This window comes from Accipiter gentilis, chromosome 9 (genome assembly GCF_929443795.1).
Source record: "Accipiter gentilis chromosome 9, bAccGen1.1, whole genome shotgun sequence".
In the NCBI taxonomy this organism is placed as follows: Eukaryota; Metazoa; Chordata; class Aves; order Accipitriformes; family Accipitridae; genus Astur; species Astur gentilis.
The window spans coordinates 23669259-23686771 of NC_064888.1; the positions used below are offsets into that span (position 1 = coordinate 23669259).

The 17513-nt window shown below is 40.9% G+C and overlaps 1 protein-coding gene across 4 annotated transcripts in view; it reads left to right on the forward strand.

Annotated features, from left to right (window-relative positions):
• The window catches only part of WDFY4 (WDFY family member 4), a 145683-nt gene that overhangs the window by 124677 nt on the left and 3493 nt on the right, over positions 1-17513 (forward strand). For all 4 annotated transcript variants that reach the window (XM_049810148.1, XM_049810144.1, XM_049810145.1 and 1 more), the window contains exons 54-60: positions 5422-5634; positions 6175-6319; positions 7191-7348; positions 9042-9200; positions 13106-13285; positions 16203-16385; positions 17014-17101. In XM_049810148.1, the coding sequence (XP_049666105.1) occupies positions 5422-5634; positions 6175-6319; positions 7191-7348; positions 9042-9200; positions 13106-13285; positions 16203-16385; positions 17014-17101 (1126 nt within the window). The remainder of the gene's footprint in view (positions 1-5421; positions 5635-6174; positions 6320-7190; positions 7349-9041; positions 9201-13105; positions 13286-16202; positions 16386-17013; positions 17102-17513) is intronic.

A 17513-nucleotide genomic window follows, 5' to 3' on the forward strand; every position in this document is an offset into this window, starting at 1 on the left:
AGTTTCTGCCTCAGTGGGTTCTTCTCACCTCTTCTATGCTATGCAGGTCCTGCCCTTGGGGGTTCAGCTTTCATTCTCTATAATCTTTCTAGGTGATTGTACCTAAACCTGTGGATACAACCATCTTCTCTATTTTGATATTTCCAGATAAGCCTTTCCTCAGCTGACCTCTCCAAATGCTGGTTTAAATCCTGTCTCTGACCTCCATACTGGCTGACAACTTTTTGTTTGTGTTTTGAAAAACCAGTCTCATACTCTTGTCTTGTAAATATTCTTTTCTCCACTGTTTCTTAACTATTGCCAGCAACCACCACACTCCCATTAACTTACTATTATTTTCATGTCCGTTGTTTTGTACTTCTGTGCTGCATTCAGAGTCCAAACTTTTGTGATTGTCCATTCTACTAAATCATTTACAAGCTTTTCATGGGCATTCTCTTGAACATTCATCTCATTCTTTCTGATGTGCTGATACCTTGTTTCAAGTCAGTACAGAGACAAATGGAAGGGCACAATCTTCATTGTCTGGTATGGCATACAAATCTCCTTCCCCATGCCCTTACATTTTGAATTTCTGTATGGCTCCACTCCTCATACCTAAAGTGTCTCTCCTTTCCCTCTTGAGACTCTACGCATGTGATTTATTTGTTCTGGCCTCTTCTTACATCACCATCTCCCTGCAGCAACCTGGGTGCTGTCAGTAATCTAGCCTTAGGCCCATGTTTGGCAATGCCATTTTTATCCATGTTTAAAAAACAAACAAAAAAATCCTTTATAAGCTGATCTATGGGCTGTGAATCCATCCTGAAAAAATTGTCTTCTATTAAACCAGTTTGAAGAGAACAGACTCCTGGTATTGCGCATCATCTGCATATCTTGTGAAGAATTAATTGTTGTTAAAACTTCATATTCCAAAGACAAGTCAGTGCTTTGTAGAGCCTGCATCCCATGCTGTGTCTATAGCTTCCTGATGCTGCAAACACTTTGGCTTGTGAATAACTCTGAGAGTGAGCCTGTTCAATTCTGGATTCATTCACATGTGCTTAGATTACTCTTGTGAGTGAACATGAATGTGATCTGAGCCTGTACTTGACTATTATTTTGTGTAGTAGTCCTACATTTGTTTCTTTTTTAGGGCTGTGAGTATATAGTGAGATATTTCATATTTTTTTTTGGTTTAATTAAGAGGCTTCCTTTAGCCTCTGTTGTGAATTCATAACTTGAACACTTCAAATCTGTCAGAACAGTAATGCTAAAAAATATTTTAAAGTTGTTAGATTTCTATCTTGTTACTTTATCTATTTTGAAATTGATAACTTTCGTATATACTTATTAAAAATGTTATTTTCAATCATTTTGAAAATGTGATTGAAAGTAGTCATGTACCACTTTTTGCCCCAGAATCCTGCCTCAATACATAAAAGCTTGTGAATTAATGATATTACAAGTCATGTGGTGTGGAAATTAGCTGCTTACTATTATTAGCAGGTCTCAAGTGTCTCCATGCCTAGTAGCTTGACTCAATGGTGTGCTGCCACACAGTTTAGTAACCTAAGCCAGTACATTGAATTTACAGCATATTCAGTGACTAATCAGGCCCTTTACAGAAGCTACATTAATCTTCTTGTTCTTTGTATACAATACCTTGTATTTCTGTGGCAGTTACCAGTATAACTTGGATCACAGCCCAGTATTATTGGGCTGACAAGCACACAGCAAGTAGACCTGCCTGGAAAAAAAGTGTACGGAAAAGCTTTTCACCAGAAAACTAGTCAGGTTGAAATGGGAGTGTGTCAGTAGTAACAAGAAAGTGTCTCAATAAATTATTTCAACTTTCTGTCTTTTATCAAAACGATCTTTTCATTGCAATGTTTATATTAGATTACAGGCTGAACTGAAAATATTTTATTTTATGATGTAGCTGTTAAAACTAGTATTGTATTGTATGCTATATAGCTTCATTATTAGTAAGATAAAAGGATGTAGTTTTTCCAAATTTAGAACTGGGTGGGGGGCAGATTTTAATACATGGGAAAACTTGAGAGTTGGGCTTATTGTTCTGATTTGGAAAGAAAACACTATTCAGTGTCTGAATTTCCCCCAGAACCTAGCTTCTATTTTTTTCAGTCAAACTCTGTCCCCTGCCTATTTGCAACCTGTTACCTTGAGGGGATAAGGAGAGAATGTTTTTGCCAAGGAACTGAGATGCAGAGAAATTAAGAGCTGTGTTCAGACTGTTTAAGATCCTGTATATACACAATATTAGGTATTACTGAGTCAGACATCTCTGAAGCTGCCTAGAGAGTGATTTAGAGTCTCAGAGCTCTAGTCACACTGAAAGGCAATGGAAGGGAAGAGAGACCTGAGTTTTTGTCAGTGCCTGTAACCACACGATGATACATCTACTATGAGGAAGGAGATCCTTATGTAAGTGTTCTGTACACTGCAGGCTTGCTACTCAAAGTACAGTCCTTGCTAAAATGAAAAGTTGAGCCTAGGGAGTGCCCAATTCCTTTCCTGGCAGGGAAGCAACTCAGTGCTACCCACTGCAAATAGGTTTTGGCCACTGAGGTCAAACACGCAACAGTTCCCTGGTGTTCCCCAGTGACTCCAGTGAAGACATGGAGGTTTTGGGGCTCTCTGGTTCCTTTCTCTGCTATATCTCATGCTCCCTCTGTGACCTTCCAAGGTGCTTAGTCTCTGTTCTCCGGTTTACCAAACATGGGAAAGACAACACGGTCCTTCCCTAACAGAGGTGCTACAGACAGAAATCCATGGATGCCTGAAAGCTGCTGCAATTTTACGTTGATGTTTTTTAAGGAAAAACATAGGTAGAAATGCTGTCTCTTACATTGTGGTTTGTCTGGAGTGGAAAGTACTGAGCTGTGCTCCTTACTGCTTGTGTAATGGTGAGCACTATGAAGGTACTTAGATACAATGGGGAACATCTGCTTTTGCCTTGTACCTTGGAGTAAGGGTGCAGTTTGGAGATGAAACTATCAATCATCCCTGCATGCCATGGTTTTGCTCTCATTGTAGACTGATCTCAGATTGTGTGAACTAGATTCATTTGGGATTAAACGAAACCAAAACTGCACTCCAGTTGTGCACTCCAGATGCTGGTGACATTCAGCCTATGGGAGCAGACTAGATCTAGTTTGAAGTAAAGCCCCCACAGTGCACATAATGTGGATACTGGGCCCTCTCTACCATCTGTTCTGTTCTACAGACCTGCTTCCAGTGAGCTGCACTAGTTGATAACATTGGCACAGCTGATAAAGCCACACAACTTTTACAAATTAATTCAAATCTCAAATAGGAGCAATTTAGCAAATGAAAGATCATGTTTATAGATTCGTGTTCTTAATGATTTGCCAGACCTGATCAGACCTAATATACAGTCAGTGCAATATTCTATCTCCAACCATGGCTAGTACTAACTGTTACACAGGAGGGTGCAAGAAATCTTACTGTGGAAAGTTGATTAGCCTGCCTGGGAAAGTTTGTCTAACCCTGAAGTGAAGAGTTAGAGATCTTGAATTCTGAAACATGAGGGTCTCTGTCTTCTCTGAAATCATCCACAAGACTGGATGTACTTGTTACTGGTATCATGGTCATTTTTAGGAGCCTTCACAGTGAGTTTGGTGCATTAAACAGATCCAGGTCAACACTGTTCTGAAGTTTGGCTACTGCTTTAAAGAATATGAGAGCAAAGATTTGTTCTTGACATAAAACTCTGAGTAGCTCCCTGTTTCATGTTTAATAAGTTAGGAATCTAGTATACTAAAGAAATTTATTTACTTCCTACTTAGACCACAAGTTCTCCCTTCCTGGCTGGGCTTGTCATAGTGCTCAGTGAAATACTGAGAGGCTGCACAGTTGCAGCTCTGTTGGTTGCTTTGTTTTGCTCTGGCAGTGATGCCAGGCAAAATTTACAGTTTGTAATTCATGGACTAACTGCTTTTATTAATGAGGATGAGTTCTGAGTCTGTTCATAAGCGTTTTCCTGTTGTTTGCAGGGGACAGATTGTATGCCATACTTGTTCTCTGAGCTGCCCTGTGATCATTATAGCTGTGGGCAGGGTCATTTAAACCAGCTGCACTGGGCTAACTGTCTGCTCTGTGAAATGAGCCATTGTTCTGGATCCCATTAGCTTGTTTATTTCTGCTGTGCTTTGGGTGGGATGGTCTGCTTGGGAGACCTTTAACTGAGCATCAGGGAGTATTGCACAGTCAAATGATTTGGAGATAGGAAAGTATTTTTAATAATGCTTAACATTGCTGCTTGAATCATTGGGCAAGGCCATTTGGGAATGCACAAAAATTTGGTGAAACAGGTGATGGCAGGGGCAGAAGCATTTAGTGAAGCCTCATGGGTAAGGCTGGCTAACCTGGAGATGGGCAAAGGTTCAACTCAGACTTGTTTCTACTGCTTATGAACTTGCTGTCTCGGTCTTCCAAGCACAAGTTTTCCACTATGATTATATTGAGCTTTCTAGGGTGCCCATCTTGGGGTGAATGTATTGCCTTGTAGCATCTCTCCCAATCTTCTCCAGTAGTAATTTTTTTTTCTGGTCCCATTAATCCACACACCTGTCACTATGGGTGGCAAATCTAGTCAAAGTTAAGCATTTCAGGGAAAAAAATTCGGACCCCAAGTTTTTCCAGGATGAGGGAATCTGGTGGTGGCCTGCAAGGGTAGCAGAATGTTTGTTGATCAAACCAAGTCAGTCTTGAAGCTTCTGACATACAGTTACCTCACTGCACCCCAACCTGTCTTGGCTTGCAGCACCTGTTGCCATTTCGCTACAAGCTCTACATTCTCTTTGCTGTTTCATGGCATGCAGCCTCCCATGCTGTATCCTTCAGACCCATCTTAAAGCCCCTCTTCTAGTCATCTCCCTTTCCAATCTATGTTTATATGTATCTTTTCAAATAACATCTCTGCTACTCAGCGTGATTCATAACTAAGCCATAGTTCTACAAATAGAAATTCACCTGTGGTTTTCCTATAGAGCAAAGTGGTGGTACCAAATGCTCACAAATGTTTTGCTCATTTAAGCCATCTTGTGTCAGTAACAGTATTGGTGAAGACATGATAGCCCAGGCTTTAATGTGTGCTGGAAGCTGGAGAATGTGCTAAGATCTGTGGAGTGCTTGCACTTTGCTTTGTGGAACCTGCCTGTGTTGTCTCTGAGGATATTGTTCCTGGAGTCTATTAAGTCAAGCATGCTGCACTCTGTCCTTCCTTTTCCTGTGGGAATCCACCTTTCATGTCTGTTCACATTTTGTGAGGATATGCTGAGAATGGTGGCAATGGAGGAAATGAAAGTCTGAAGATACACTTGTAGAGATTGGAAGTGGTAATGAATTCGTAATGGATACTCTCTACTGAGTTAATTAATTTTCTTTTGGTTTTAGGCACTGGAAAGTGACTATGTCAGTGCACACCTCCACTGCTGGATAGATCTGATTTTTGGCCACAAGCAACAAGGCTCAGCTGCGGTGGAAGCAGTTAACACCTATCACCCTTACTTCTATGGAGACAAGATGGACCTCAACAACATTAAAGATCCTCTGATTAAGAGCACCATCCTGGGTTTTATCAGCAACTTTGGACAGATACCAAAGCAGGTACCACTTTATCATGAGAGTAGAAAGCATAATTTATTTTGATCTTGCAGTATTTCAACAGGAAAGCAAGAATAGAAACTTAAATCAGAGACATCTTCTGGTTTAAATCTGCTGAAAGACAGGCTATAGACTTCTCCAGATGGTATACTACATCAGTATGCACCCATACACGTGTGTGTTTCCACTTTCTAATTGTGCTGTTCCTGTTGTATGCCATACAGCTCTGGCATCAAATCTGATTCTGCTCCTTCAGAACAGTCACAAGTAACCACTAGTCTGGGAATGGGTACAGTCAAATAAAAGCAGCTCAAAGTCTCACCTATAATTTTCTCTCTTCTCCTGAATTGCTGGGATTAGCTTCCTATCTCTGTGAGGCAAGGATGTAGTCTGATGTAAATGTAATAAGGGTAAGATTTTATTTTAATGAAGAGATTCATCTGTGATAGTACTGGAGTTTATGATTAAGGATTTAAACAGATGTCTCTCCTGCATGATCTGGCAAATAGAGATTAATTTTTCAATGCCATTCCTTTGTTCTAGCTCTTCATGAAACCACATCCATCCAGGAATGCCCAAGGGAAAAGTTCAGGAAGAGAGACTGTGCTGTCCTTTCACTCAAGTGGAATTCTTCCTCCTTTTATGAGCAGCCTGCAAAATCTGAAACTCTCACCAGTTACAATAAAAGGTGCTGCAGGGGCTGTGCTCCATTTTCTGAGCTAATAAGTACAGAATTCTTGGATAGGGTGAATCTGGATTTTCAAGAGGACAGAAATAGCCACACAGCTTTGTATGAGTTGGTGCAATCAAGATCCCTTCTGCCAATTGTTATTTGTGTATATGTGTATTGTGAATGGGCATTGAAAACACTCAAATACTCAGGACAAATCTCGAAACTTCTGTTGTAGAGTTCAGAACAGATTTTTTTTTTATAAAATACCTAAATCTTTTCTGTCTTCTACATTCTGGATATGTTAAATTGAAACATAAAGCTCACTGTTTCCCATTCACATTCTCTCTTTTCACATTCAACAGCAAAGTAAATATTGCTTGTCTTTCCCCACTTCTCAGTCTTCAAATCTTTTTTTTTTTTTCTTCATCTTTTTCTTGGTCTGCTGCTTTTCTTACCATAAAGAAGTCTGGAAATTTCAGAGTATCTACTTTTTCATCCCACAGTGGTGTTCTTTACATCACACATCTTTGTGAGGACAGTGGGCTCCCATAGCTGTACTACAGAGGCTGTTGGTAACATGCCCAGTATCCTCTGTAGTGCATGGCATAAGGCAGTCTGCCAATGAAAAGGAGCTTAATGACACAAACCCCCTCCTTTGGAGCATGTCACTCCCTCTGCATGGATTTATGTGGTCCATTGGAGAGGAGTGTTTCCACTATTCTGTCTGGAATCTCAGTTGTAGAGTGGATTTCTGTCTGTGGGCCTGGCCACAGCACTGAGCCCAGTTGTGGGACTTGCCAGCCTCACCACACAAGCTGTGCAAGGAGGAAAGTTAACGTAAGTGCTCTAAAACCAACAGAATTAAATATGTTCTCTGTCTTGTCAGACTATCCCAAGGGAGCTATTGGGCATATTGTTCATACTGAGAAAGGCATTCTGGCTGTCGAAAAAAATAAAGTTTTGATGCCTCCTCTTTGGAGCAAAACATTCTGCTGGGGATTTGAGGACTTCACCTGCTGCTTTGGCAACTATGGGTCTGAGAAGGTAAATAAGAAAAAGTCTAAGCATTCCAGAAATGATTGATATGGTGTGGTCTTTGGCTAGTTTGGGCACCCATTTCAGAGGCTTTTAGGGAGCTTATTTCAGAGGAAGCTGTACAGAACTTTCTCACAGTCAAGCTTCTTGAGGAATCTCAGGTTGGATAGCACAACAGAGTACCAAGTCATTCTACATGGCTCAAAAATGTGGCATTTCCCCTCTAAATTATCTCAAGCTTTCCTTCCAGTGACTGTGTTGTCCACCAAAATGAAGGAGAAATCCCATTTCATAGGTTGTAAGGACAATACAAGGTCTCCTGGCCACTGATTAGAATTTCATTGTGCAGAACTTTCTGCTGGAATTAAGATAAGACCATCTGTCAATTCCCCTTTGGCTCCCAAGCTTAGCCCAGTGCATTCATTCAAAATAATAATGTCTTCTAGAAAGGTAATACTCTTACTTCTTTGCTGTTAAAAATCAACAGTCTGTGTCATCACACTGCTTGTTAGGGCACTTGACAGATCCAGTGTCTTCCTCTACCACAAACACACTGATTTTGGGGTGTGTTTGGGACAATGTTATTACATGCAAAGACATCTGAGTTAGCTTGGGCACTAGAATAGCAGAATACATCATTCAGCAAGATACTGACTTGGGTGTTTGTACAAGACACATCATTATGTTTTTACAGACATACGCGCAGTCAATGGAAGTGAAAAAGCCATGAGATGTATTTCACCTTCTGCTCACTGTATAAAATTATTGAGAGTTTTCTCCATTGATTTAAATTAAAATCAGTGCTTAGCAATTCATAGTGCTGCCGGTATAAATTACTTGTTTTGTCTCTTCAAAAGTCAGGGTGTCACTGAGCCTAATGACACTGAGCATAGTGGGTGTGATTACACAGTCAGTGTTGAGAAGTAGTTAGGAGTCCAACTGGAGTTCTCTCTGGGTCAACAGTGCCTCTGGACATGAGATTAAAAGAACTTTTTGTCCTCATTGTGAATAGGTAAATGTTTGTTCTGTCTGTGGTACGGTTTTTGTAGCTGTGCTGTCCAGCTCCACCAGAATCTTTAGCACCATAGCATTGTCTTGGTGGTGTGGGAGAGAGTTAATGCAGAATGTGAGAAGAAGGATGTTTATATTGTAACTGTAGCAAAGTGTAGTAGACCTGACCTTGGTTTAGACTAGTTTGGGTGCTGCTAACAGAGCCATTGGCACAAAATGGAATTTAGTGCTTTGGCTTTTGTCTTTTCAGTCCAAGTAAGAGGAGGTTTGCAGAGCCTGGCACTAACTCTGTTAGCAGTGGCCATCACAGCCTGAGCTTTCTTTCTAATCTACAGTGAATGTTTGCATTCTGTCACTATACGGTGGCAGAATGAGCTTGCCTTAAGTTATGTAGGAAGTCTGTGGCACAAGAGGGATTGGGACTCAGGTCTCCCAAGACTTAAGACACTGACCTTTGCCCAGCCTTCCTGCTTGGCCCCTGGAAGATGGCACAGCTGTATGCAGCCACAGCCTTTGCATGTACATATTATGCAGCTGTGCTGTGAGCACAGAGGGTGGTTAAGATGAGCTTTTCTTACCTGGATTTAAAGAAATGGAGGTTCAGTTCTGAAAATTGAATCTACCATTTGGTATTAACAAATGCATGGTATCGCCAGATGAGCATTTGACTTAAAGCTGCTTTCTTGCACAGAACGTGACTACATTTGAGTGCATGGCAGACTGGGGAAAGTGCCTCTGCGCTGTGTGTCCTTCAGCAACTACCATAATCACATCTGGAACAAGCTCGGTTGTGTGTGTCTGGGAACTTTCCTTGGTCAAGGACAAAGTGAAATGTCTAAACTTGAGACAGGTCAGTACTGTGGCTCTTTTGCTATAGAAACTTAATGAAAATTAAAAGATTAGTTTCTTTCTCTCAGATGACTGACAGAGGAAACACCTTTGGGTGAATGAAGAGGTGAGAAAAAACCAATAATCATCAGTATCATGTGACAGCCTGTTATCAGGTCAGGAGCTGATAATATGCCTTAAACTCACAGCTTATAGTTATAAACCCTGCTTGTTTGTTTGGGTTTTTTGGTGTTGTTTTTTTTCTCCATGTTTGGTAGCATTTCCAAAGTTTATCACAATCAAAGAAACAGTGAAGATAAGGCATATGCTCTTCTTACTTGAAGTGCAGCCAACCCTTGGATTATTTTCAAAAAACAGTATCACCTGGAGATGCTTATAGTTCTTTTAGGGCTGCTGCAGCAATGGATGGGATATCCAAAACACCCTGAGAACTTAGCTGATGGAGTTGAAGGCTCAGCTAGGCAAAGTTCTAGATTATTTTCTCTCAAGCTAAATTCAGAACATAAAAGGTTTATCTGTCACTCCATGAGGTAGGGATGCATTCAATAAGAATGATATGGTTTGTGTTCTCATTGTCCAAAGTCCTTTAGTGGTTGTTGATTTGGAGCTCATCTATAGTCATCAAACAGCTGTATAAATACTATTTCATTTACAAAAATGAATTCTTGTTCAAGATTTGTGTGGTTCAGCTATGGTGAGTTCTCAACTTTACAAGTAAAGCTAGAGTACACCTCTATCATATCTGAAAGGCAGCATTCCCCTAAGAAAGAAAGAGACAGAAAACACTCTGCTACTTTTAGGCAAACTAATAAAGGGTTCACTGATTAGCTAGGTCTCCAAGTGTTAGAAGCTTCTTCTGTTCATTTGCTCTGGAGGAATATTCAGATGATATTTCAGTGCTTTCCATACCCTGAGCCAAAACATATTTTATTTGTCATTAACTGATGTGAAAACTTCAATGTCTGTTGGGATGCCAGAAAAGTATTTAGATCTTCATTTATCTGAAATTCTTCTGTGTTGAAATTAGGGGGGAAACTGTGTTTAGAGCAGTCTCTCTTCTGCGGTTTATGATGTTTCCTGCTTGAGAAGCCAGAAATATTAGACAAGATCTTCAGTGATGACCTTTTAATCCAGCTGGTTATTATTCCAAACCAGGACATGGACATAGAAATGGAAGAAATAGCAGTAGAGAAAAGCATAAGCATTAATCTTCATCAACATCAAAATGATATCAGTCAGAAGGTCAGTTTAAGTTTCAGGCAACTGTTTGAAGAGGCTGTCTTTTTTTCTCTCCAATATAATGCCTTACTCTTTAACAATCTAAAATCAGCTTTGCTGATGTGTTCCACTGTGATTAATCTGGTATTAGCCAAAGTCCACAAAGTGGCATGAGATCATGCAGTGACCAATTCTGTATTTTTTCCTTCTCTTTGCTAGCAGAGGCTTTTTTTTTTGATGACTGTCTGGCATAGATGTAAATTTGAACTGCAGTTCTAAATGTCTTCCAGTGAATTACTTGCTACTTTCATGTAATTCACTGTTTCATGGTGGCTGCTTTTTCTGCTGAACAAAAAAAATTGTATCATCTTTCCTGAGAGTGAGCTTTGCTTAAGTAAAGCTGATGTGCTATAAAGTGGATGCTATTCACTTACCAGCTGTCTCATGGGACTGACACATTCTGGTTTGGAATGTAGTAAAGTACAGAAACTATATTTCAGCAGAAAAAGTCGCTTTTCCCTTTCTAGCAGGAGCTGCTTCCAGTTTCGTGGAACACTAAAGATTGACCATAATAGCCTCAGTATTGATCTATGCAATTTACCAGTTCCTTCAGTGTTCATGAGCAAAGCGATCTCTGCAATCCAGCTCCCAGAATTTCTGGGCCAAATGAAACCCTAGACTTGGAGAAGCGTCTGGGCAAGCTGTGCTGTCTGCCACACAGACCTCTCAGGAAGGTGTTGAGCATAGTTGTGAAGTGTCTCTGTCCATGTTAGCCAGCTAAGTTGGATGGTCAAACTTGGTTTAAGTTTTCATGGACCAAGCATTCCTGCAGTGAAGCTGGTCTTCTTTTTTGTCTTTTGATATTTGTGAACTTACTCTGGACATAGGCCTCACAGTTCTTTCTGCAGACATGCTGCGGGTTATTTCCTATTAAGGGAAAAGCTCCCAGTCTTTGCAGAGCAATAATAAGAAGACAGTAGAGAGCTAAAAGCATGCGACTGTTTTTGCATGTATATGTATTGAGACACTGGTGGATTGAAACTGAGATTATAACTGGGCTCAGATCTAGCTCTCTCTTTCCACCCTCAGGTTGTATTTAAGGCACTTCACTGCTAGGTAGGATCTTTCTGGGTTAAAAAGAGAAAAAAAGGGGTTTATTAAAACTTGTGCAGGAGCTCAGCTTGGCTTGGCTTGGCAGTTTGGATGCTGTCACAGTGGGTATGTTTTCTTTCATGCTTTGGAGGAAGAAGATGATATTTGGAGGCCTTGAACTTGCCTTGTCCCAGATCTATTTGCAGAGCTCTTGTGCAGTTCTTGAGTACAGACACTGGATTATGCCCAGCCCTTTGTAAAGAGACTGTTCTACAGCCAGTCCAAAGCTATTGCTGAGCCTCCTTTTCTGTGCTCAGTTGAGAGTGTTTCTGACCTCTGAAAACTACTGTTGGAGACCTCATTTTGTGCCAGTATTTTAGTCAACAGTTCTTGTGAATGGAATAAATCACAAGCTGAAGTTCCTCCCTTGCAGTTGCAGGTCACCTTCAGTAGTACGTAACCTGCTGCAGCTCAGCTTCTTCACCAGTGGATTAATGTTTGAACACTGTTGTCCTAGTAACCTTGGCAACTGGCAGCACGTTAGCCAGCAAGAGTTCAGTCTCGCAGTCACACACTGGAAAAGAGTATGAGATGTATTTGCAAAAAACATCTGGGACATGTGGCTCTCCTGCTCCATGCTGAACTGAGACAGACCCTGAAGATGTGCTATTTATGTCATGTAGAGAAAGCCAGCAGGGAATATGCATTTACTGTTAAAACCAATATTAAAACTTGTGGGTCTGATTTTTCACAGTAAGGCAGCTAAAAATTGAGCCCTAAAAGGCTTGTTAGGAAAGCTGTGAAGGACTTTTTCTCTGTTGCCCTATAGGCTTCACTGTCATTGGTGGTTATGCAGCAGAAATGTATACTGCTGTTACTTGAGAATGCTGCATTGAACAATTGTCATCAGTACACTTCAATCCATGACTTCTATCTGTGCTATTAAATTGCCTAAAGTGTAGTCTTTTTTTATGAAACTGTTTAAATAAGGCTAAATTGAACTGGGCACTCCTTGTGTTTCTGGAACTTATAAAACAACAACAAAAGAATGTTGTGTAATGATGAGAGAGAAAGGAATTCCTATATGGCTTTAAAGCAAAAATTCTCCCTGAATGCTGTTTTTCTTAAATAAAATCGGAAAAATATTAGTTCAGAAAAACAGAAAGATAAGACTGAGAAGGTCACTGAAATATATCCTGCTAAGTTTTATTTCAAAATGCTTTTTAAATATTGAGAAACAGTAATTTCCAAGCATAAATTTTACTGAAAACTGCATGGACTGAAGCAAAAAATGATGTTTTGCTGCTGAGCATAAAGCACTGTCGTAGAGTCTGAAATGTATGCCAAGGGTGCTGAGTTACTGTGTAACTCAGGGCAAGTCATATAATCTCTTGGAGTCTCAACTTTCTTCAATCACAATTTGAGGACAAGGATGTTTCTGTAAGATCCTTTGGTATTTCCCCCTCATAGCCTTTTCGGTTCTGCAGAGAATGACTATGTTGCTTGTTCTTACTAAGCAAATGACAGTAGGACTGTGGTTCCCTAGTAAATCAGCCATCCTCTGCCGTGGTTTATTGGTTGCTTTTTTCCCACCAGGCTTTGTATGGGCACACTCAGGCAGTGACCTGCCTTGCTGCATCTGTGACCTACAGCATATTCGTGAGTGGATCCGATGACAGAACCTGCATCATTTGGGACCTGAACCAGCTGACGTACATAAACCAGCTTCCTGCCCACGGGGCAAGCCTCTGTTCTGTTGCCGTCAACAATTCAACAGTAAGATCTTCATTTGTCATCTTTTTTCTGATGCATCCATGAACATTTCATAATAATTTAATGGGTGCTCTTCCCAACATAAAAACATCCTGAGAGTCTGATACATTGATTTTTTTTTTTTCTTTCTACAGAGATTGCTAATAGTGTTCTTAATGATGAGAGGCAAGCACTAAAAGCAACATCTTAGACTGAGTAGCTGAGTAGAAGCATCTTTGGATGGGTAGATAGCAGGATTAAACAACTTTTCGTTCATGGAGCATGAAGTATTATCCTAGTAGCTTCTGGCTTTGGCTCACCCATAACCTTATTCACTCCATTATTTCATTAATTTCTCCTGACATTCATGCAGCAGAGCCATGTCAGCTGAGACGTATTAGACCTCAGTCTGCCACCTCACCTGACAACTACCTTACACCTTTGTGGTAACAATGTTGGCTTTTTGCTTTCCCTTCTACTCTCAGGTGCGGGGGGAGCTCTTGATAGCAGTGGGTATAAGGCTGTTGTGGTCTGTGCCTGGCCAGAATTGCATGCGTGTTGATAGGATAATATTCTGTGTTGGATTTTACTATAAATACTCTGGATGAGATTCTTTCCAACCTTCTACCTCCCAAAAATGTTGCTTGGACATTTGTGTTTTCTGTCTCTGCTAATAAACCAGAACAGCGTTCCAGCTGCTCAGACAATTCGAGGTTGGATCCAGTACTGGAACTTGCACCAAGAAAAGGCAAAATTGAGTTCATAGCAGTAAGAAACCAAGTAGACATTCTCTACTCAGTCTGTGCCAAAACAGTAATCTCTTATCAGATCTTTATTAACTATGCAGCCTGATGGTTAGTAATTGAGGGTGAGGTTTAATTGGTCTGTTCAGTGCCAGCTCAGCTCCCAGCCCCAGAGGTCCTGGTTAGTAAAATGGCTAGTGGCTTCAGCACGCCAGTTCAGAATAGCCTGGTGTTTCTTATGAAGTCAGCTGAAGCAGTGCCAAGCATTCAGAAGTGAGTGGGTGGCCTGGCACAGAGCATGGGCTTGAGACCCCAATAGGATGAAGTCCTTTCCTTTCTATGTCCCAGCCCACCGTTGACAGTAGCCTTTTTAGTTGGTAGCCTGCTCTTCTGGAGCTGTCCAAAACCGAGGTGGTCTGTGCCAGAACAGTCTGGCAATTGATCCAAGCACAGCTCTCCAGCTAGTTGGAGTGCAAATGGTTAAACTGATTGGACAGTAGTCTGCAGAAAGGTTCATTTAGAAGAGGAGAAACCTTGAGAAAATACAACTGAAACTTCAAGTAAAAAAAGATGAAGGGTTCCATATGTTGTGGATGAGCAAACTCTTTTTGACGTTAGCAGAACAGGATGCTTCATTCTGAAAAGTGTTTTTGTTTAAATTTTCTCTATATATTTATATATTATAACATGAATATAGCAACAAAATGTTTTCATTGTGCTAATTATGTATGTTGATTGACACAAAATTACATGTCTGGTAACAAAGCTTTTTTCCTGGAAAATGCAGAATGATTTGAAGCAAACTTTTGAAGGAAACAAATTTCTGAACCACATACTTTCTGAAAGTGAAAGAGAATGAACCTATGAAATAAGAACCCTATACAGCTCTTTGTTACATGATTGTTAGTTTTTATATTTGCTTGAGCATCTAGAAGCTGCATTTATAGATCCAAATCTCATGGTGTTTGTATCACATAGACACAAAATAAAAAGGCTGTCCCAAAAAGTTTATAAGCTAAGGAGAATTGTAAAAGTTTGCTGTAATGAATGATTTCAGTTAGTTTTAAATCACTGGTCTAGACCTGAAAAAACTGTAGATCATTACCAAATGCCTGGATATTTTGTACTCTCATGCAGATAATGTAGCTGAAATTTAATCTCTTTAATTATTGGCAGCTCTGTTTCGAATGCGCTCTCCTTGTTTTATCTTCAGAATTCTGCCCTGCAGTGTGAAGAGCCCTGGCCCCAAATCAGGCAGGGGTGAAGTACAGTGTTAGTTGATTTAAACCAGATGCATGCTGCTAATTTAAGGGCACGCTGGCCTTTGCCAGAATCAGATGACTTTGCTGACAGTGTTCTATTTAGTTGGTTCTTAGTATGCATCAAAGGTGGAAAGGTTAGGTGGAATTTCAATTAGTAACTTGATCAAAATGCACTTTTGATAAGATCATTTAAAAATGCAGCATTGGCTCTTGGTTCTGTGTGTTTCTTGCCACTAAGGGATTACCTGTGTATTTGCTCCTTATGCACAGTCTTTGGTAAGATTATGCACCTACATGGAAGGGAGAGGAGAGGAGGGATTCAGTTGCAAAGGATGTTTTGTGCATCAGAAGTGCAGGTCGCTGAATGCTGATCTGGTCATTGGTCAAATGGAAAACACAGTCTAAATATGCGATGACATTAAGTTCCCTGTGAGGGGCAGAGGAGGATTATGAAATCACCAAAGGCTTTGCAGCTAAGCAGGTAAACACCATGTCCTTGTTTAAGAGAATGCTTATCTGTAGAACTTAAGACCACTAGCCCTGGCCCAGAACCTGTGCTAGGCATTCCCTGTGCACAGTCCCTGTCCCTGACAGCAGCTAGGTCAGCTTTTTTTACTAAAAGCCTGGATTTTCTGGAAAATAGGAAGGGAACAATTAAATAAATGTTTTCATTTAAAAAATGTAAATGCCCCTTCGTTTCTGCATTATCTTGCTAAATCTGAGACAGTTGTTTTGGATTTCTACCATGTAAAAATATCAGAATTTTTCACGAGAAAAAAAGTCATTTTTACTTTCTCTGGTTTACATCATCTGCCCAGAAGCAAAACAAAAGTCAGAATTTAAGTCAGAGCAACTCTATAATTTATAATCAGCACTTGAGGGTTGTGAGGAGGATGAGTGTAGGATTTTGAAACACTGCCTTTTGCTTTGTTACAGGGTGATATTATCTCTTGTGCTGGATCTTACCTGTATCTGTGGACAGTCAATGGCCAGCTTCTTGCAAGTGTTAACACCACCTGCAGCCCCGAATGCCATATTGTTTGCTGTTGTTTTGCTGAAGTGATGGACTGGGACACACGCAGCATCATCATCACAGGAAGCACAGATGGAGTGGTGAGGGTAGGTGGATGGGAGAGAGGAAAGGGAATCCTGATTCACTGTAGACCCGAGGCAGAACTTTGCATCCTAAATGGAGAGACAGAACTACTAAAAGCCCATGTCACTTTCTTAACAGGGCAGCACAGGGCAGAAGCTGAAAATCAGAGTAAAATATTTGCTTCCTATCAATTTTTATCCTCCTCAATGGAGGAGTATTTGCCATTCAGGAAGAGTTTTGAAAATGCGCTTTTCATTCTGGCGTGCTTTTAAAAGCAAAAATTATATTGTCCATCAGAAATATGTTTGAGTCTGGTTTCTGAGAGTTGGTTCACAGCTCAGTTTATTAAGTCATACTTTCTCAGGAGCAGGAATTCACTGCTGATTCCACCTCCAGTCTGGTGGGAGAGCTTCCTGGTTTACTGGCATCCTCATTAGTGTGTCAGCCTCGCAACCCTACCAGCTCCCCACATGCATTTCTCCAGTGTGATGCCCTGCAGCACAGTGGCAGAGGGAGAGATGACTGCAAAATCCTGTTCTGATGTTAGAAGTCCAATTTCCACCCCTTGCTGGGAAGCAGGCAGCTGCATCTCTCTCTTGCTGCATTGTTATAATCCATGCTTTTTCTGGTTTTGCCTCCTTCCCGGCACAGCTGTGGAAGACTGAATACACCAATGCCACAGACCAAGCTGCTGGACTGAGACTGCAGGGAGGCACAATGGAAGAGCCAGGCAACACAGGTATGACCACAGAGCGGGCTGTGAACTGCAGTGTGACTGTGTGCTGCAGACCTTGTTTGGTCTTGAGGAAGAAGAGGATGTGTGGGCACAGTGGTGTGAAGTAGAGGTGGTGCAGGTAACTGTTACCATTCTGTTACTGTAATCAGCAGAAGTAGTGGGCAGCCACTGCCCTACCTTAGAGACAGAGAGCAGCCCTGAGCCACCAGTCTCATGGCCACATCCAGCCTGGATGAAGCTGAAAGCTTCTTCATAGGTTCTGTCACAGGTTCTGTCAAGCTTGATAGACCACCTTGCTGCATAAACCTATGTGAAACTAATGAACTATCCTGGCTCCAGAAAGCCCATTCCTTTGGCACCTCTGTTGACGGTCTGTACTAAAGTATACTGGCATAATGTCAGAATGGGCAGTGCC